This window comes from Felis catus, chromosome B1 (genome assembly GCF_018350175.1).
Source record: "Felis catus isolate Fca126 chromosome B1, F.catus_Fca126_mat1.0, whole genome shotgun sequence".
Taxonomy (NCBI): domain Eukaryota; kingdom Metazoa; phylum Chordata; class Mammalia; order Carnivora; family Felidae; genus Felis; species Felis catus.
In genome coordinates, this window is record NC_058371.1 from 174987126 (window position 1) to 175009114 (window position 21989).

Sequence of the window (21989 nt, forward strand, 5' to 3'; positions counted from 1 at the left end):
TCTTCGTTTTGTACTGCTAAACTATCCCACTTCTGTAGGTTACTATGGAGTAAGTGGAATATGATTTAATGCTCTAAGAAGTAAATGCTGTAGGAATACCGAGAAGAGAGTTTATTTCTTGTTCAGTAGAGACCTTGTGACAACATTTGAGTTAGACTTTAAATAATGGGAAAGGTTTTAGCTGTGGGGAGATAGTGATGACAGTTATGGAAATAAATATAGTGATGGGAGTATATGTCTACTAAGCACTTAACTTGTACTAAGCACTGTTTGACCACTTAATCTTGACCAGCACTGACATAGCTTTGAGTGTTTCCATTTTCCGGGTAAAGAAACAAACACACAGACATGCGCCGTATTTACACTGCTAGGAAGTGGAGGAGGTTGGGTTTGAGTTTGACACCAGATGGATGGGCAAGGGGTTGGGAGGGGTAATCTGTCCTTAGGGGAGGAAAGTGATGAGCTTAGGCTCAGGTGTGGTGGTGTAAAGTGTATTTGGGGAATGTGAAGAATTTAAAACTGTAAAATTTTGTTGCACATCCCTCTCATCCCAAGTACAAATTTCTGAGCCTGTTATCAGCCATCGTTGCTGCACAGAAGATCCACAGACCAGTTCCTTGGAGAGCCACTGACCCAGAACACAGCATGCATGCCAGTGTGCCCAAGGGGAGGTTAAAGTGCAGAGGGCTTTGATCTCAGTTTAAGGGTGTGCACATCCATCTCTTTGCATCCGATGAGTGTATGGGCTAGAAGAAAGAAGGATCTGGAACACCCTTGAGTAGTCAGACAGTTAAAAAGCCTGGTGACTGAGGGATGGAGCTGTCAAAGTGTAGAAAGGATGGTAGGGCCTGTGGGAGGGAGCCTCTTTCACATCTTGAAAAGGAATTGAGTTCATGTTCAGCATGTTGAATGATGGCAAGGAGGTAGTTTTGAGTAGAACTTTTGGTGTATTCATCCTCGATTCAGCCACCCAGGAACTGTTTGTGTATACTCCAAGGAAAGGCAAGGGCTTTGTGTAGAAAACGTACATGCAAACATACCATGAAACTAACAAAATGGGCCTCTCGAGTACTTCTTCTATGCCTACTATCTTTTCCTATCACTTAAACAAGTTCCAAGCACTTTGCAAAGTTCTAGGATCCTAGTTATAGATGTATATAAAGGAAGGAGGGATTCATTTAAGAGGTTAAGAGGTTGATAGGAAGCCTTCACAGAGAAGATAATACCTGCCTGCCTATTCAAATTCTTTTAAATCATGCATAGGATTGTGCAAAATGTTCAGATTTGCAAGCAGATGGTGCATATGCCAAAGGTATGGGGCTATTAAACAGTTTGTTGCCTTAAGAATGATAATTAACAATAATGAGCTAAAGTGAGCAAGGGATGCTGGTAGAATGTTTGGCATGGTTGAAATTGCTGGAGCTAGTACATAGGAACACCTACCTTGCAGTAAATAATAGGAGGCATGGTATCTGGCACATAATTGATGTTTACATCAATAGTAGCTGCTATTATTGTTATTATTAGACTGAGACCAGACTGTGGTAGGACACGGGAATAAGCTTAGACTTCATCCTGTTGAGGATGTGGAGGGACATGCTAAATTTGGAGTTTTCAGTAGATCACTGATACATGAAGACTGGGCTGAGGGATTTGTTTAGAGACTGTCATAATCCAGGCAAGAGATATGAGTGTGTGAACCATGGTAAGGGCAGTGAGGACAGAGGAGAGTATTAGTCAGTTTGGGCTGCTGCAACAAAATACCACAGACTGTTTGGCTTAACAGAAACAGACGTTTATATTTTCGCAGCTCAGGAGTCGGGGAAGTCCAAGATCAAGGTGTTACCCGGTGTGGCAATAATCATTTCCATTTGTGATGTGCAAAAAAAAAAAAAAAAAAAAAAAAAAAAAAAAGAAAAAAAGATAATGTATTTATTTACAAAATAATTGTGTAGAACAAGAGTAGTGTATCTGAGAATTAGTTTTGTATAAAGTGTTGAAGTTTAGCTTTCTACTTTTTTTTCCCCTGACATTTTGTCATTTTGAATGTGGCAGAGGGATACCTTATTGTCAAAGTCATTTCCTGCCTCGTATGTCTTGTTTGTATTTTTCTTTCTCTGCATCCACAGTGCTGTCTGAGAATAATACGTGCTTTCCCTTTTTTGTGTGTACGTGTGTGTCAGTGTTTGCCGATATTTTTAAATAGTGGAGACAATAGCTTTTGGCCTTTTGGCAGATAAGACATGCAGTGTCTGAGTGGTGTCTCTTGGAGAGTTATTTTGAAATGTGAGTTTCAGAGACAGTGCATTAACACTTGTTCAGATAAATTGACCTAGATTGGGTGAGTCTCATTTTACTATTTCAGCATATGTTATGCATGTTCTCTACTTTTTTTTCTTTTTGTGGAAGCATAATATACAGGAGTGTGCACATATCCTACGTTTTCACAAACTGAACACAGTCACAGAAACAGCACCTAGATAAATGGACTTAAAAAAATTTAATGATGTTGTTTGGGAGTAAAATGAACCTATGTACATCTGCTATGTAGAAAGGAAAATGTGACCTTTAGACTTTTTTTCCCCCCTTTCATATTATTTCCTGTTACCTAATGTATTTACATATTATTCAGGCAGTTTTATCTTGTATATCAATATTGTGCATACAATGCTACTGCATTTTTCGAATGAAAATTATTAACCTGAGAAATGTATTCTAACTGTGCTTTTTAAGAGTGTCTTTGCAGAAATGTATTAAAGGGTAGGGTTGTTCATATCTAGTTACTGTTAAGAAAAATTTTCTAAAATCTGGAAATCAAAAAGGACATGTATAGCATGTTCTTTCAATGCATTGTGTGGGGGTATTGTTTAACAGGCCCACCCTAGGGGTATTTATTTCTAATTTTGTGCTCTACTTTCTATGTGCTGTTTGATTAGAGCCCTGAACTGGGAAGTTATTTGTTAGCTTATAGATTTTTGTCTGATAGATAACCCCAAAGGTTATGGTTTTATTGCCCTGTAGGACATTAACCAGTTTTTTAAATCTAACCTACTAATCTTAGTCGTAACATGAAGAAAAAAAAAAAAAGTCTTTTCTGTCTAAACCTATTGCACAAATGTTCCTGGAAACAGTCTTACCATCTTACTGGTTCCTTCATTAATGGGTGGAATAAATTATTTGACACATGTTCATTTTATATTTGTGGGAAAGTTTTTTTTACCTTTTTGAAAATCATCATTTGATCCCACCGTGGCATTTCTGCCTTGTATCCTCACACTTTACCTAGGAATTGACTCTCTGGGGCATGCAGAGTAATGGCAAAGATTCTAAACTCTGAGTGAGCGAAAGTAATTATCCTCGTTTCTATTGTGTTTCTCCAGAGAAAGTTTATCATGTCAGACTAGGTTTTCATAACTAAAATATCCTAATCCATTAATATTCTTTTCTTTTTCAGGCTTAAGCACATAAAACATTCACTGTGAAGAAAATAACATTTTGAGACATTTCTCTGTTGCGAGTGATAGAGGAAAAACCAATACAGAAGTGGACTTTCCTGTGTGTGTCTCCTTGTACTGCTTTTGATAACTCAGCTTAGTAATGAAGCCACCATTATGTCCTCAGTCAGTGAAGTAAATGTTGATATCAGAGATTTCCTAATGAGCATTAATTTGGAGCAGTATCTCCTACGCTTCCGCGAGTTTGGTTTTGATACTGTGAAGGACTGTGCAGCAGTCAATGACAGCGTGCTGCACAAAATTGGAATATCACCTACAGGACACCGGAGGAGGATACTGAAACAGTTGCAGATAATCTTGTCAAAAATGCAAGATATCCCAATATATGCAAATGTTCATAAAACAAAGAAGGACGATGAGACTTCAAAGGTTCCCCATGTTCCATTCTCTGATGGGAGTAACTCCGTAGATCTTTCAGATGCAGGTGGTATTCAGGCACCTAGCCCAACGCAGTGGGAGACTGTTACCAAAACTCTTGATCAAAATGATGTTAGTGTAGAAAATAGCCAGTCTCTTAAATCAGATGATAAGCTGTCTCTTCCTAAACACAACTTTCCCCTTCCAGAAGAAGAACCACACCCAAGTTTGAATTCTTTTCAGCATACTTTATTTGGTAGTGAAAATATTAAAGGAGAATCTTTGATTACAGAGATAACTATGGATTGCGCAATCGAAGAGCAGCAAACAAACAGAGCTGATTTGATCTCAGAAAATGTGAGCCAGCTTCCTGATGTAGACTCTGAATGCCTTTCTTCCCTCCGCCCGTCAGTATCAGAGGCAAATTCTGGAAGTGGAACTAATGGTTTATTAGAAAGATCACTGCCATCCCCATTCTTTCAATTTCAAGGAGAGATGGTTGTAAATGATTTGTATGTTCCGTCGTCACCAATCCTAGCACCCATGAGAAGCCGTAGCAAGCTGGTTTCAAGACCATCTAGATCTTTTCTGCTAAGACATCGTCCTGTACCAGAGATTCCAGGGTCTACAAAAGGAATTTCAGGGAGGTAAGAATTTTTATGATGAGCCCTAAGTATTCAATTTGAGTGAATTTAGTTGCTTGTAATGCATATTTTTAGGATTGGTAAATTTGACGTCTATTAATTTGCCTATTCAATGAACCTTTTTTTTCTTCTAAAATGAGAACGTGTCATTTCTTTTGTACACTGTTTCCCAGAGTCTATTTCTAACTTATAACTGCCTGGGACTCTTTAGTTTTCTTCCATTTAAATGGGGGAAAGTCCCTTCCTCTAATTTTACCTGGCAGTTCCTTCCCATGCCTGCCTTCACACCTGGTTTTAAATTTTTCCATGAGGGCAATTCTTATATTTGAATTGTTGACTCTGTCTCCTGACTGGATTATTTGTCCTTCAGCGGCGGCCATGTTTCTTTTTTTTTTGTTTTTTTGTTTTTTTTAACATTTATTCATTTTTTTGAGAGAGAGAGAGAGAGAGTGTGTGTGTGTGTGGGGGGAGGGAGGGGCAGAGAGAGGGAGGGAAGACACAGAATCCAAAGCAGGCTCTAGGTTCTGAGCTGTCAGCACAGAGCCCACCTTGGGGCTGGAACCCACGAACCGTGAGATCATGACATGAGCTGAAATCAGATGCTTAACTGACTGAGCCACTCAGTCGCCCCAGGGGCCATGTTTCTAACGTTTGTATCTCTACTGCTTGACACAATGCATTGGCATGAATTAGTAATTCAAGATACATGTAGGGAGCACCAGCTTGGTTCTGGTCACTGTGCTCGGTGGGGAGGTAGAGAGGGACGAAGGTGCTTGAAATGTAGCGTAGGAGACAGATGGTAACAGTACAGTGTGAAATCCGGTTCACTGGAACCGGAATTCTAAAGAGGGCCCCACCAGCATTGCATGTTGGGTTGTTAGTACTTTGAGGTAACTGCGGAGGCTAAGTGCTGACTTAACAGCAGAGAGAACTTTCGTCCCTTTCTCAGGGTTACACCTAAAATAGTTGTGGTTTTCTCCAGGGTTGTGGTGGGATGTTTTTCTTTTTTTTTTTTTTCTTCATTAAAAGCTAACACTTGTCTCTTTGCTGGGAGTCATGAGGTTGTTCGACTGTTAACTGCTGTGGTACTCGATGTAATTATGGATTTCCTGCACAGGCTCTAGGCTGGCATTTCTGCAATACCCTCCTTCCCTGCTTGTTTCCACTCTACCCCTACTGCTGGTACTGTTGCCTGTGGGCATCTTTGGTAATTACAGTGCAAAATCCTGGTTGTATTTGCAGGAGAAAATGCAGAAGTTTAGTATTTGCCAAAGAAAATGTGGCAATTTACAGGACTGTTGATTTAAGAACCTCTCATTAGAGCATAAACTCTTTGAGGGAAGAGATCCTGTGTACTTTGTCTTTGTCTCTTGGCATCCCTTGTGCCAACAGCAAAGTCTAGTCTTTCCTTGGGAATCAGTAGTAATAGTGTCCTTTATTAAACATCCTAGGAGCCAGTTTGTTTGATAATTCCCTGTGGGTTATCTAAATCTCTCAGTGGCACTGGAGGTATTATTCCTACATTTTCTTTTTTTTTTTATTTTTTTTAATTTTTTTTATTAAAATTTTTTTTTTTCAACGTTTATTTATTTTTGGGACAGAGAGAGACAGCATGAACGGGGGAGGGGCAGAGAGAGAGGGAGACACAGAATCGGAAACAGGCTCCAGGCTCTGAGCCATCAGCCCAGAGCCCGACGCGGGGCTCGAACTCACGGACCGCGAGATCGTGACCTGGCTGAAGTCGGACGCTTAACCGACTGCGCCACCCAGGCGCCCCTATTCCTACATTTTCTTAGGTAATTGAGCCCTAGGCTGATTTTGACAGGATCACATAAGTGGTAAACTGGAGTTTCATTCCAGTACATTAGACTCTAGAACCCACACACTTTCTTAACCACTCATTTAGGAAATATTCTTAAAAATATTCACTGCATATATGAGAAAGTATTACTTAGGAATGTAGAAGGTTACCAATTTTTGTATGACACTGTAGTTTTAAAATATTTTGCTAATTTTAAACAAAGTAACTGAGGGCGGTTTGCCATGAGTATACACATTAAAATTGTGTCTTTGCCAGAACAGAATCCTTTGGGGGAGTTGTAAGGATAACTTCACACAAGAAACATTTGGCTTAAGTTTTAAAAGGTGCTATTTTTTCATAAGTTCTTGAGAAACTTGATGTTTCTTCATTTGTAAGCGTAAGCTTTATATCGTATGAAATACTTGTAATTCACATTGTTTGTGAGTATGAGTCTTTGAAAATGAGAATTGAAATAATGTTAAAATTAGTAAATAAGTTAGTCCTAGTTGCATCATAGCCCTGCCAGGTTACCCCTCATAACCTTTCTTCTTTGATTATGGCGGTAAATGGTAACCCTGCATCTGTGGTACTCAAATCATACAATGAGAAACTAAATTATTTTCAGACTTCACTTGTATTTTTCCTTGCGGTCCTGGCCTGAATTGCAAATAGGAATTTTGCAAGATTTTAAAATGTCATAATATGAGTTTTAAAATAAAACTGTGGATTATATAACCTGAGATTCTCTGTAATCAGATTACATCTAAACGATATTTTAGTACATTTCTGGATATACCAAATAAAAATATTTCTTTGTGGCCAATGCTTTTAACATAATTTCTTTACTAAACATTTCATGTATCTGTTAAAAGGTATATATGATGTTGGATGCGTTCCTTGTGTGAAGCCTTCTGTTTTTGTCTCCCTGGACATCAGTTCCTCCCCAGCTGCCTCTTCCCTCCTTATTTATCTGACAAAATGGACACTCTGGTCAAATGGATTATCTTTGTCCTTGCCTTCAGTTTTTCCTGAATTCCTGCCTGCTTCTTTTCTTGGAAAGGCTGGGCTAGGTGGGGCTATTGAGCAATGAACCTCAGGATCTCTTTTTAACCTTTCTTGAGGGCCAGGGCAGAACTAGGCTTGAAGAGTTGGCTCTTCCCTTATCACTTTCACCTGGAGGTTTCCCATGGAGGCCTCCAAGCAGGAAGTGAGATCCAGCATCTTACCATTTCCCTGGGAGTCCTGGGTGTGTCCTGTGATCCTTCCGGGAGCCTCCTCTTCTGTGCTCAAGACAGGAAAGAACAAGATCTTTCAGCTACTAAAGAGGTACCTTTCTTACCCTCCTTCCCAGTTTAAAGATTTTCATACGTCTCGCATGCAACTGTTTTATCCTTGGCACAAGTCACAAAGTCCTTCTCTTTTAGGTATTGTGCCTCTAAATGTTTTTAGGGAAGGGGAAATAAGGAAGCAGAGATGGGGTGCAGGAAGATGAAAGGCGGGGCTGCACATTGATTGGAGGACATCTGTTATAATTTATTGTTAAGACTGGTGTACCGTATTGACTGAAGGGTCTTTAAAAGTTTGAAATCTAAACCTGAAGTCTCCAGGCTTCTTTGAACTTTTTATTAAAAATAACAATCTTCGATATTTTTCTCTAGATATACGTAGACATGATACAGACATTAGAAATGGATAACCCTATTTTAGACTTTCATGTTGAAAGATATTTAAGCAGAAAATGTACAGAAAAGTCTTAAGCAGTGGTTGGGTGCATTGAATAAGAAAAATACAGAAACTCATCCCATCTTTTCCATGTTCAAGAAAAACTTCACATTTCATGTTATAGCAGAAAAATGCTTAGCAATCCAAAATTCTTTATATGCCTTTAAAATGTCTTCTTTTTAAATTCTGTGAAAAAATAGGCTGATTATTTTAATATTTTCAAAATTTGGACTTCACCTAAATTTTGACAAATCAAAATTTAAGTAGTTAATAGTTTGATTTATTCTTAGAGGATAATGGTATCTGTCTGCTTCAGATTTTTTATAAGTAAAAAGACATTAGGTTTATACTTTTTATTTCATAATATAAAAAGCACCACTTTGAAAAATATGTGTTCTTAAATTCCAGTTATTTGACATACAGTGTAGTATTAGTTTCAGGTGTAGAGTATAGTGATTCAATAATTCCACATGACACCCGGTGGTCATCACAACAAGTGCACTCCTTAATCTCCATCACCTATTTTAACCATCCCTCCACCCACCTCCTTTCTGATATCCATCACTTTGTTCTCTGTAGTTAAGAGTCTGTTTCTTGGTTTAACTCCCTCTTTCTTTTACCCTTCCCTGCTTGTTTGTTTTGTTTTCTTAAATTTGTTATATGACTGAAATAATAGGGTATTTGTCTTTCTCTGACTTATTTCATTTAGTATCATACTGTCTAGTTCCTCCATATCATTGCAAATAACAAGATTTGATTCTTTTTGATGGCTGAATAATATTCCATTTTGTATATAAGTTCCACATCTTCTTTATCCATTCATCAGGCCCTGGAGACTTGGGCTGTTTTCCATAATTTGGCTATTATAGATAATGCTGCAGTAAACATCAGGGTACATTTATCCTTTTGATTTTGTGTTTTTGTATCTTTGGATAAATACCTAGTAGTGCAATTGATGGATCAGAGGGTAATTCTATTTTTAACATTCTGAGGAACCTCCCTACTGTTTTCCAGAGTTGCTGTACAAGTTCACATTCCCACCAACAGTGCAAGAGGGTTCCCCTTTCTCTACATCCTTACCAATATCTATTGTCTCTTATGTAGCTGATTTTAGCTATTCTGACTTGTGTGAGGTGATATCTCTTTGTAGTTTTGATTTGTATTTCCCTGATGATCAGTGATGTTGAGCATCTTTTCATGTGTCTCTTGGCCATCTAGATATCTTCTTTGGAAATATGTCTATTCATGACTTCTGCCCATAAAAAAATACATTTTGAGCTGTAATTTTTGCTAGTTTAAAGAACTATTTGAGGATAATAATGTAGACTTTTGTGTTGTAATCCATCTGTAATTATCATTTATTCTTTTCCTGAGGACATCTTTTTGGGAACGTCTTAGATTGAGACTTAAATATCTGTGCATTATAAATTTCACATTCTTAGTCTGTGCTGTAGTTAATAGACTCATGTTTTCTGAAATCAGATTTGTGTGTTTAGTTAGATATATGTAACCTCAAGGCAGTTTTAAACTGCTGCCTAGTGATCGTGATTTTCTTTTGAATTCAATTCTGTAATGATCCGTAGTTAGTCCGTTGTAGTTAGTTTGTTATGAATTGCAAGAATTGCATTTTTTAAAAACATTCTGTGAAATGATGGTCCATTTATGGTGTAATTATTTTTTGGTGTGGTTGCCTTGTCTAAGTAACAGGTAAGTGTGGATCATAAAGGGAGATCTTTAACATTAATTAACCTTCATAGCACTGCTTTTCTTGGTTATTTTAGTGGTTTAAAATATATTAAAAAATAGTATCTGTATTATGCTAAAGATTCACTTTGGTAACCAGAGCCTTTTTTTTTTTTTTTTTTTGCAACTTGGTGTTTTAATATTATATTTGAGATTTATCCACATTGATGCACATACTTTATGTAATAATTGCTGTGTAGTATTTTACTAAAAAAAAACAAAAACAACACACGGTTATTCCTCTACTAGGTTGATGACATGTTTTCTCTATCACAAAGAAGAGTGTGAATACTTTTAAGGACTTTAAGAAACAAATATGCACATAAAGTTTACCAGAAGGACCATTTTCTCCTCTAATAAAAATGATAATTGGTTCATTCTTGCTGTTTATATTGTGAAGGGCACACCTTATGCTCCTTAAAAGAATTTTTTCATTAATCCTCATAATATTCCCGGGAAGCAGGCCTGGGAATTAATCTCCTTCAGTAAATGAGGAAACCAGGCTCAGGACTGTTAGGTAACTTGACCAAGGTCACGAAAGCATAATTAATGAGAAGGTGATAACTACTGCTTTTCTTAATGGTTTTTTAATTTTTATAAATCGACCATGCTTTTATATGTTAAATTTAAAAAGCAACCTACAGTTTTTAGGATAACTGGTGGGAAGATAATAGGGCAGAAAGAGGCAGAAAGGAAAGAATGGGGGCTTTGCCTCTTGCTAGCTGTGGACTTGGGCTGGGAGAGCCTCCTTTAAGACAACTGGTTTTATGTCATAGAGCTGTTATGAGGTTGAAATATGAGATGCAGATATATATAAATTCCTAACATAATGTTTTGGGCATAATAGATATTAGAATATAAAATAGCTTGTGATAACTTATTCATAGGTAAATGAGAATATAAATTACTGATGGCTGGTTTTCAAAATAACTTTTTTTCCTGTGTTGAGCTAATTTTCATCAACACTAGATCAAATGAAGTTGGTTGATAGATTCAGTAATTTCTTGCAGTTGGATACTGAGTATAATTAAAACCACAAACATTTTTCTTTACATTTCATATGACTAATAGTAAAACCAGCAAAATATCCTTTAAAGCACCACTAATATATTTAAAATTCTTCTAATTCGTCTTTAAACATGTTTTCAGTATATTTATAATGTATGTTAATATTTACTAATTTTGTTAAATACTTGTATATTAAATACATACATAATTTTCTTTTTTGGTTTTGATTTTTTTTTAATTTAAGAAATGTTTGTATACTCCAAGGTTGCAAAAATTTTCTTGCATGTATTTCCAGAAGTTTTAGAACATCAGCATTAACATGTAGGTCTAAACTCCATTTCAAGTTCACTTTTGTATATGGTATGAAATAATGGTTGGTGTTCATTCCTTTTTTCATTAAGATATCCAGTTGTTCCAGCAACACTTGTTGAAAAGACTATCCTTTCCCCATTCAATTGCTTTCACATTTTTTCAGAAATCAGTGGACCGTAGACGTGTGGGAGTTAGGTGGAATTGTTATTTTGTTCCATTAATTTATTTGTTTATCCTTTCACCAATTATACACTGATTTGATTGCTATAGATTTAAGACTAAATATTGAAACTGTACAGTGTAAATCTTCCAACTTGTTCTTCTTTTAAATATTTGACCATAGTAGGTTATTTGTATGTGCATGTACATTTTAGAGTCATCTTGTCAATTTCTACATAAAAGCTCATTGTAATTTTGTTTGGTATTATGTTGACCCTGTATATCAACATGTGGAGAATTAACATCTTAACAACATTGAGTTTTCCAATCCAATAACATGGTATATCTATCTATTTTGGTCTTTTTAAATTTTTCAATGTTACATGGTTTTCAGTGTGCAGATCATGCCCATGTTTGGTAAATTTACCCCTTACTATTTCATGTTATTGATATTATTATAAAATTTATATTTCAAACTATTTTTCCAGTTGCTCAATGCTAGCATTTAAAAATACTATTGAATTTGTTAATATCTTCCCCTTATCCTGGGACCTTGCTAGACTTACTAGTTTGAGAATCTTTCTGGCAGATTCCTTAGGATTTTCTACTTAATGGATACCTTCTGCTTGTAAAAGTTCTTATTTTCCAATCTGCATGCCCTTTATTTCTTTTATATATCATATTGTCCTGGATGGGACCTCTGAAATAATGTGATTATAAGTAGTGAGAGCAAACCTCCCTGTCTTACTCTCAATCTTAAAATCAGTCAGCCTTCAACATTATTTAGGATGTAGGTTTTTCATAAATGCCTTTCATTAGGTTGAGGAAGTTTTCTTCTGTTCCTAGTTTACTGAGAATCTTTGTCATTAATAGATGTTGGATTTTGTCTTGGTTTTCCTGGATCTGTTGTCATGAGACTGTGATTTTTCTCTTTTATTTTCTTAATTTGGTGAATTACATTGATTTTTCTCATGTTAAACCAACTTTGCTCTCCTGGAATAAATCTCATCTGGCTCTCTCTCTCTCTCTCTTTATATATATATATATATATATATATATATATATATATATATATATATATATATTTTTTTTTTTTTTTAATGGGTTGTTGGATTTGATTTGCTAATATATTGCTAATTAGTTTTGCATCTAAATTCATGAGGACAATTTATTTAATAGTTATCTGTAGTTTTGTTTTTGACTGGCTTTGTGTCTGTTATACTGACCTTATAGAATGAATTGGGAAATAGTCTCTCCTTCCCTGTTTTCTGAAAAAGTTCATGTAGAATTGGTATTATTTCATTCTGATGTTTGGTGTAATTCATCAGTGAAATGGCTTGGCCTAGAGTGTTTTGCAGGTAGGTGACTACTAAATTCAATTTCTCTAATAGATATAGGGATAGATATTAAGATTTTTCTATTCTGTATCATATTTGGTAATTTATGTCTCAAAAAATATTTCCATTTCATCTAAGTTGTTGGATTTATTGAAATAAAGTTTTTCTCAATAATCTATAATTATCCCTTTAATGTTTGTAGGAATTGTAGTGGTGTCTTCTCTTTCATGCTGATATCGGTAGTTTGTCTCTTTTGTCTTTTATTTTCCTTCCCTGAGGTTTATCAATTTGATTGATCATTTTGAATAACCAGCTTTAGTTAAAATGATTTTAAACTTTATCCATATTTTATTTCATTAATTTCTATTCTTTTTTTTTTTTTTTTTTATCCTTGTTTGTAGTTATTTGGTCAGATACAAATTTCAGAGACCCTAAAGACACTGTCCTGATTCTTACACTTAGATGGAAAAATAGAACTCATTTATATAGTAATGGGTATTCATTACATCTGTTTACACAGTGTTTTCTTCTCTCATTGCTATTAGGCTGTATTCTAATTAATTACCTGTAATCTTTCTCTCCCAAGGCAGCTAATATTTTTAAGGAAAGGTCTTATATATTTTCATACTATGCTTATAGAGCCGACAAATTTTTGACTCAATTTTGTAATTGTAAAGTTTAATGACAAAAAACCCCTAATAAATAATGAATTCTAATTAGAAAATTAGTGTCTCACAGGGGTATGTCTAGCAGTTTTGAAAATCCAACGTACATACTAGCATTGGGCAAATATATTCATTTACTTTTGTAAAGTATAAATGTGAGAAGCAAATGCTTGTAAAATCTAGTAAAATCTCCTTAAGACTATTTGGAAAAACACATCTGTGGAATTTAGCCATTCTGTTTAATTAGAATCAAATTTATTTTTGAATATTGGTTTTTCTACCCAGAAGAATGGAATGTATGTCTGTATCCTTTACTCAGTCTCATAGTTTACCAATTTTTGTTTATCTGTTTTAATTTATCTATTTTTCCCCTTTGCTTTAAGCTATTTCCGTGAGAGAAGAAACATTGCTACCTCAACTGGAAAGTCTGTGACACAGGAAAGTGAGTCTCAGCATGTAAAGTCTTTGTAAATTAGCACTCATATGACAGTCTTAAATGTGTGAAAATCGTGATCAAGAAAGTAGGCCCCCTGTGTAATAGAGAATAATGGGAATAACTATCTGCTAGGGTTCATAATACTTCAGATGCATTTAAAGATGAGTGAATAAAAGACAGTCATATGTACTCAGACTCTTGGAAATCTTCAGATACTAATGTAAAAAAAAATTTTTTTTTTTTTTTTTTTTTTTTTTTTTTTTTTTTTGCACCGGGCTTCATTTATCAGTAGCCACAGTCGAAGGCATTTAACTAAATTAAGTGGTTTGTGACATTCTGAGCTATAGGACCTGGATTTATGGAAAGTAATTTTGCTATGGTAACGGGAAAGGGCTGACATTACTTTGGTAAATTGATCATTGACAGAGGCTTTTCTTTCTTTTTGAAAATTCTGCTTATATATGTTCAGGAACATTCTTCTTAATAATAAGGTGGAAAACACTTGGTTACTGACCCTTTAAAAGTTTTTTTTGCCATAACAGAGAATGAAAGTGTTAGGAATTCTTTCTTGTGGATGGGTGTAACACAAGGACAGTGGAAAATCTCTTGAAATAACTTATTTACAAGTGTATTAGTGGCTGTGGTGTTAGATTATATTAAGTAGATTCTGGTGTTTTGAGTGATACAGCGTCTAGTTGTTATGCTAGTGAACTTTTAATTATTCATTGGGAATTACAATAGATCTAACACTAACTTTATGCCATTAATACTGTATTCTTATTTAGGAATTAACATTATAAATGGCATCATATGTGGGAAATGTGCTTAGTTATATTAATGTGGATCTTAGAGGGTAGCAAGGCCATATATGACACATCACACTTTCAGAAACAGTGAGTAATATGCCTTGGTTGGAAAGTGAGAGGCATATACAGTGAGTGCTACACCAAGAAGCCATGGGACGAGTTGCTTTGGGGGTGAATATTATAAGCATAATTTTGGACTCCCAGAGAATAAAGCTTAAGTTGTGATATTACTATAAAATTATTAAGTGCATACCTTTTTAAAAAATGTTTCACATTATTTATATCTTTTCATTCTCATCCTATAATTTCCCCAAAAGATTCAAAGGAGGAAAATTCATCTTCCATTTTTCCTTATGGAGAGACCTTTCTCTTCCAGAGACTAGAAAATTCCAAGGTTAGTCCCATACATTTTTATTTTTTTTTCCATTTTCAAGTCTTTGCTCTTCTGTCTATATTTCCCTCTTCGTTTCCTTTAAAGTGTTTGGAGAATGAGTTATATTGAAGCAGGACATTGGTAGTCAGTAAAATTCTTTTAAGTAAAATCATGTTGAATGTGTATCTTTAAATATATATCACAAAAATACATTCAATTTCAGGAATACAGGAGGAGGGATTTCTGAATTTTCCAAAAAATAAGTTACTTTAAAGACAAACCCCCAAAGAAAGCAAAAGCAGGCAAACAGAACCCCCCTATATTTTGCTTTTTGCCTTATACCCAAATATCTACTTCTAACATATCTTCATATCTTCATTATTTAATTTATCACTTAGTCTTTCTTTCTTCTCAAGTACTTGTGCTCTTTTGGTTATTTTATTTCTTCGTCAGGATAAAACAGAAGTTGGAAGACAAAAAGTGGGAAATTAAAAGTAAATAAATTTTGTTCTTGGTTGGCATCTTCTGTTTTTCCTGGATGAAATGATGCATTATTAATTATTTAAATATCTTGAAAAAGGCATCGAGAGGCTATTTTTAGTATAGTCTCTCTAAGTTTTTACTGAAAATTGATCTAAGCAGTTAGATATTTATGTAATAAAACTAAGCTCACATTGTGGATATTTGGAAAATATTGCTGTCCTAAAAAATGTATGTATATAATATATGTGTATATTTTTTTTAATAGAAGAGATCTATAAAGAATGAATTTTGGACCCATGAAGAAACACTCAAAGGGGAAACAACTACTGAAAAAAACTCTTTTCTTGTGAAATCAAGGTATGAGGTCACGATTGATGATGATTAATTCTTTTGAATATAATGTTATGCAGTGTTGACTTCTTGCTCATATTATGTTTCTAAGAAAATAGTTTACATTAGTAAGTTCAAATCTTTCTCATTCTAGATGTTTCAGTAATGGCACTTACTTTATTAAAAAAAATTTTTTTTATAGTTTGTTTAGAGCACAAGCGGGGCAGGGGCAGAGAGAAGGAGAGACAGAATCCCAAGCAGGTTCTGTGCCATCACGCAGAGCCCAGCATGGGGCTCGAACTCACGAACGTGAGATCATGATCTGAGCTGAGATCAAGAGTCGGACACTTAACTGACTACACCACCCAGGAACCCTGAATAATGGCACTTATTTTAATAATTGAACTTAGAGTCTGTAAATCTGGTGTATAGTGATATTTTGCAGCAGATTATGTTAGTCTTTTCCTAATTGAAATCACTCTTCCCATCCTAAAGTGGAAAATATGTGGTGCCCACAATTGTGTGTTAAAGATGGGAAATTATGTTAATATGGAGAAAGAGGAAGCGCAAAAAAAAAATTACTATCTAAGGTGCAGAATTTTTACAAATGTAATACATCCTTTTTTACTGGAAGTTCATCATTGACAAGTGGCTTGACAGTTTACCTAGTTATTTGGATCACTCATGAAATTAAGCAGTTTGTGAGGCACCAACTTAAATTTTAGTTTTCTCAACTTTATTAGGACTTAGTGTCCTGCATCATTACCTGATGTTCATTTTATATCTTCAATCTTATCCTTTCCAAGTCTGATAATGTTGTGGATTTTCTTAAGTTGAAACTAAATAATTGAGGATCTTCAGTTAGCATTTGATATGTATGTATTATAATGCAAAATGTGGAAGGGGCCAGGTTAAATCATTCTTTAAGGAAGTGAGTTTTTAGGACACTGTGTCCAAAAGGATGTAATTTGACTCCTACACATATCTATTTCATTGATTAGCAAAAACTTCTTTGTAATGAGTTTTATTATACATTAATGGCTGAGTGAACTTATTTTGTCATTCCTTAAATCTGTAGAAATATGCTTAGCTATTATGAATGTGTTCTGGTGAATATTATAGGTTACACAGCTTTTACCTTCTGATTGTATCCTGACTCTTTCTCATTTCCTAGCTAACAGTGTGGTGAAGTTTTCCCTTATTAGTGTTACAAAATAATACTAAAGCTCTTGGATTGAATTGTGGAGAGCCAGAGAGGAGCAACAAGTTTCGAAGTGAGATCTCCAGATAGATAAGTTAGTGGTTCATGAATGTTACTCAGGGACTATAAGTTGGAATGGCTATTTAATGCTGTTGGTGATGACGTTAAATTACGAGGCAGGGAATGTGGTCAGTCTTCACCCTTAGTACCAGTCTGCACCCACCCCCACCCCCACCCAAATAAACAGATCAGATTAATGACACAAGAAAAATTGTACTACTTTGAGCAGTGTTCAAATATATCTTAGGGTAATAAGAGATTTCTGTTTTTCTGGAAGAGTTTTAGAACTTATCAGGTGGGTTAATGGAGCTCTTAAGAGCTTTCTGACTTTAAATTTCTGTGCAGTTTGTTGTTTATAAATTTCAAAAGTAATCAGTGGCTCAAATACATATGGTATTTTGAAATGTTAACACAGTTTGTTTCCATTTAGCATATATGATAACAGGAAGGAGAATATAAGCGAAGACAAAGCAGAAGATATTTGGATACCTCGAGAGGACAAAGTTAATTTTCCAGTAGACTCTGCTTCAGAATCAGAATATTCAACAGTAGAAGAATGCTTTCAGAGTTTAAGAAGAAAAAATTCGAAGGCATCTAAATCTAGGACTCAAAAAGCATTGAATTTGGACCCTGTTAATAGGCACAGTTATCCGTTAAGCTCAACAAGTGGAAATGCTGAGTCCTCAATCGTTTCCTCAAATGCAATATCTCCCTATGCCTGTTTTTATGGGTCCTCTGCAAGGAAGGTTAAATCCGGATGGCTAGACAAACTCTCCCCTCAAGGGTATGTAGTTTTTCATTTTTTTTCCATAAGCAGCATATTTTCAGCAGTTCAAGTTTATCCATTTCTAAACCTGCTAGGTTGTTGCTACTCTCCACCCCTCCCCTACCCCGACGCACACAGATACAGTTTTTAGGGGTTTTCAGTACACTTTTGCAAATGCTGTTCTTTAGACATAAGGAGGAACATGTGCAGTGTATTATGTGGAATGCTGGGTTAAGATTCTGAATAACAGATTGAAATCGAAAGTTGCAATTTCACATCTAGATCCTTAATGTTAGTTTCTAACTTTACACTAAAATGCACTGTGTCCCAATTTATCACAAAGAAAAACAATACAGATTGAGTTGGTATTACTAGGCCCACACTGTTTGGCTTTTGCTCATATTATAACAGTGTTCTGTTTGGGAATACAAGTCTTAATTGTAGTTAGAGAAAGTATGTCATTGTTAGATTTCAGGCTTCACTGGTATAGATACATTGTTTTGATTTTTGTATGTTGCACAGAAGGTCAGAGTCCCTTGAATATTATACTTTTAAAACAGATTTATCATTTTAGATGTTTACAAAGAGACTTCTGTCCCTTAAGGGTTGTACAGTACTCAGAAATATTTGGGGAGGGATTGCGTTTAATTAGAATTGTTTTCTGGCATCCTGATTTTTTAATGTCCTTTTGAAATATTTACTTGAAATGTTCCTCATGAATTATTAAATTATTTTGGGATTAAATCTCTCATGTTTAAGTAGTGAATGTGGTGAGTCCTTGCAATATGCTGGTTTTCTTTACTATTCCCCCCAAAATGAGCATCATTTCTAGAAAGCCTTGTACCTAAAATAAATTTTTTTAGCAAAAAGTTACTAGGAGAAACATTAGTTGATTAGCGGGAGCAGGTTTTAATTTCTTAAGAAAGTGAAAAAAAAAACACTTTTATGGTAATTATATATTTAATGCTTTCTATCATTGCATCCTTTTAGCAAATTAGATGTTGAATAACCTAATTTAGCAAATTAGAGTACTTCCTAGTATCAGTTATCCTGTCTCCTTTCTGGTTATTTAAGGTAACAAAGTAGTCAACTGTGCCTACTTTTCATCAGTCATCAGTACTATTGATAGTCTAATAGCAAAGGTAGGAGTAAGCATTCAAAAGTACACATTGGTGGAATGAAACAGTGAGTTTGAATATTCTCGAATCTTTTGTTTCTGTTAAATTAAGGTGTTTAGGGAGATTCTAGTGCTCTCTCCAAACAAATACCACCAGAAGAGTTAGCGGACTCTGGGTACAGAGCCCCCAGCAGCTGTGGTTTCCTTTTCCTGCCTACTCTCTGGTGGTACCTTGCTCTCTGCAGGGTTGTTATGTTTATGCTCCGGGCACCCTGAGAAAGCTTCCCCATTATTGTCCACCCCTGGGACAGTTAGAACATTTTTCCTCTCACTCTATCAGAACTCTGGCTTTCCATCCTTTCTATTCTGAATCCGCCTAAGGTCAGATGCTGTAAGTTGTCTAGATTTATGTTTTTCCATTTTAGGGGAAATAATTGAGTTTTCTGGCTTAACAGTTTTTCTCCTGGATACCAGGATGAATAGAGATGGGAAATTAAACAAAGAACTTGCTATATCACCAAGAGATTAAACTCTTTTATATGATTTTATTGTTATGACTTGAAAAGAAGTATATGTTACTGGCTTAGAAGCATGTATTATTTATTAGATCAGAAGTAGAATCTCTTAATTTCTCCTTTTCATAATTGGATTCTGTATTCTGTTGTGAGAGTGTTTAAAATGCTCATTAATTAGACAAAGTGATGCCTACCCACTCCTTATTTATTAAATAAAGGTTATGAGCTTTATTTAACTCGTGGCCACATGTCTCTTTGGAGCAGTTAGCACTGCTGTAGATGGCATTCTGAATTCCAGAGAGGAGGGATCAGCAGACTTTTTCTGTAAACGGTCAAATAAGAAATATTTTAATCTTTATAGCCTCTGTGGGGTCTCCGAGAAGAATCGGCAACTCAACAGTTGTAGCATGACAGCAGGCACAGAGAATGTGCAGACCAGTGATCGAGGCTGTGTTTCAATAAAGACTTTATTTACAAACACAGATTTGGCCTGTGGGCCATAGAAGCATAAAGCAGATTAGATATTTGGCTAAAATCTTATACCAGCTTCTTCTGTCTCTCCTAGGCCCCAAGTAGAAAATTATAACCTGATACTTTCTTTTATTTTAATCAATATAGAAGTCATAAGAAGCAAGAACTCACTTTGGCGACCTTGACACTTACTGTTCTTTATGACTGGAATGTCCTTTTCCACAGAGCATCGTGACTTGTGTACCCTTCCTCAAGTTCTTGCTGTAATGTCTCCTTTGCATTGAGGCCCTCTTCCCCAACACCCCATCATCACTCCCTTCGTTACTTTATTAAAATCAAATAGCCACACTCAGTTGTCCTTCTCCAAACAGTGTTTGAAACTGTTCTCAGTCATGAGGGACGTTAAACAAAATTATCAAATTTGTAATCTGGATTTATTTCACATGATTGAGTATCTGTTTTTGCAATGGAAATGCCAGTTCTGCATCAGTGCACGGTATGTGAAAGCTGCCTAGTACTTAGGAAGAAAGTAAGTGTGTACCATCATGCAACTAAAGAAATAGTAAAACATTCACAGTTGAGCTTAAAATATGAACATTCACTAACTCTTTCAATGATCTAATTATACTATAGACTGATAGTATCAATTTCAAAAATTATATGGAAAAAAACTTAATAAAATGTAGAATGTGGGTGTATTATTTGTGTTTCAAACAAGTCAAGCAGATGAAAAATTTAAATGGTACTTGTTTTTAAAAAAACTCACTGGGTTTTGAGGATAAAAAAGTCTCACTCCCCTTTCTTAACTGTAACTAATAAGCTCAAGCTCTTTTTTTTTTTAAGTTTTTTAAATCAAAAAAAATTTTTTTAATGTTTATTTTTCAGAGAGTGAGGCAGAGTGTGAGTGGGGGAGGGGCAGAGAGAGAGGGAGACATAGAATCCCAAGCAGGCTCCAGGCTCTGAGGTGTCTGCACAGAGCTGGATGTGGGGCTTGAACTCCCGAGCTACGAGATCATGACCTGTGAGATCATGATCTGAACCAAAGTCATGCTTAACTGACTGAGCCACCCAGGCACCCATGATAAGCTCAAGCTCTTCCCTCAGTCTGAGTTGATGTAAATATGGAAGACTGGATACAGTTTATTGCAGCATTTCCCAAGTATGTGACTCAGAGGAAGAATCCTGCCAGTTGCTTTAAGGAAAAGACAACATGGTGATTGTGCTGTACCCTTGCTAGGAGGTACACATAGTGAAAGATCTAAGCATTATCTGCAACAACGAAACCTTTCTGACATTTTTAACTTGCTGTTTTCTAAAGACATTTGTATGTTCAGTATAATGCACCAACATTTTTATAAAAATTGCAATGGATCTTGAATTCATATTTTACTAGGAAATATGTTTTATGACTTTCTTTCTTACTCAGCTAAATTCCTCTTTAAAAAAATTGTTAGCTTTTTAACCTTTGAGAGGCATGGTGTGGGAATCTGAGCCTAGGACAGCAGAAGCAGAACATGTGAGGCTAACTCAGCAAATCGAACCTATAATGTGCTTAAGAATTTGTGGAGGAATACAGGGGTACCTGGGTGGCTCAGCCGATTGAGTGCCCGACTCTTGGTTTCAGCTCAAGTCATGATCTCTCATGGTTTGTGGGGTTGAGCCACGTCGGGCTCTGCATTGACAGTGTGGAGTCTGCTTGAGATTCTCTTTTTGACTCTCCCCCCACTCGGGTTTTCTCCCTCTCCCTCTCCCTCTCAATAAATAACTAAATTAATTAATAAACTAAAAAAGATAATTTGTGGAGGAATACAAAAACGCCCATGATGTATGTGTTCCTTGCCTTCTTTATGTCTTTCATTAGGGCAGAAAAAAAGGAAGTAAATAAAAATAAAACCTAAATGCCGAGTATAGTTGGTCCAGAAAGGTCCTCAGAGTACAGAATTATGAGGTTACAGGGGGGTTGAGAAAACATTTCTTCAAAGATCTAGGAATGAGAAGTGGCAGTTCAGTTGGCCTTTGGAAAATAGATGAGATTTTAACTAGCGTTTTTAGAAGAAATACTTTTCTGGATAGAGGGAGTGAAAAGGCACCAACATAGATGATACCCGGGGTACTGAAGTCTGTGGGATGGATAGCTGTGTTTAGCTGGGTTATTTTATGGAAGATGT

The 21989-nt window shown here is 35.6% G+C and overlaps 1 protein-coding gene across 8 annotated transcripts in view; it reads left to right on the plus strand.

Annotated features, from left to right (window-relative positions):
* The window catches only part of ARAP2 (ArfGAP with RhoGAP domain, ankyrin repeat and PH domain 2), a 211663-nt gene that overhangs the window by 32006 nt on the left and 157668 nt on the right, over positions 1-21989 (plus strand). For all 8 annotated transcript variants that reach the window (XM_045056485.1, XM_045056484.1, XM_003985471.6 and 5 more), the window contains 5 exons: positions 3455-4519; positions 13647-13705; positions 14823-14899; positions 15627-15718; positions 17383-17736. In XM_045056485.1, the coding sequence (XP_044912420.1) occupies positions 3612-4519; positions 13647-13705; positions 14823-14899; positions 15627-15718; positions 17383-17736 (1490 nt within the window). In that variant the 5' untranslated portion in view covers positions 3455-3611. The remainder of the gene's footprint in view (positions 1-3454; positions 4520-13646; positions 13706-14822; positions 14900-15626; positions 15719-17382; positions 17737-21989) is intronic.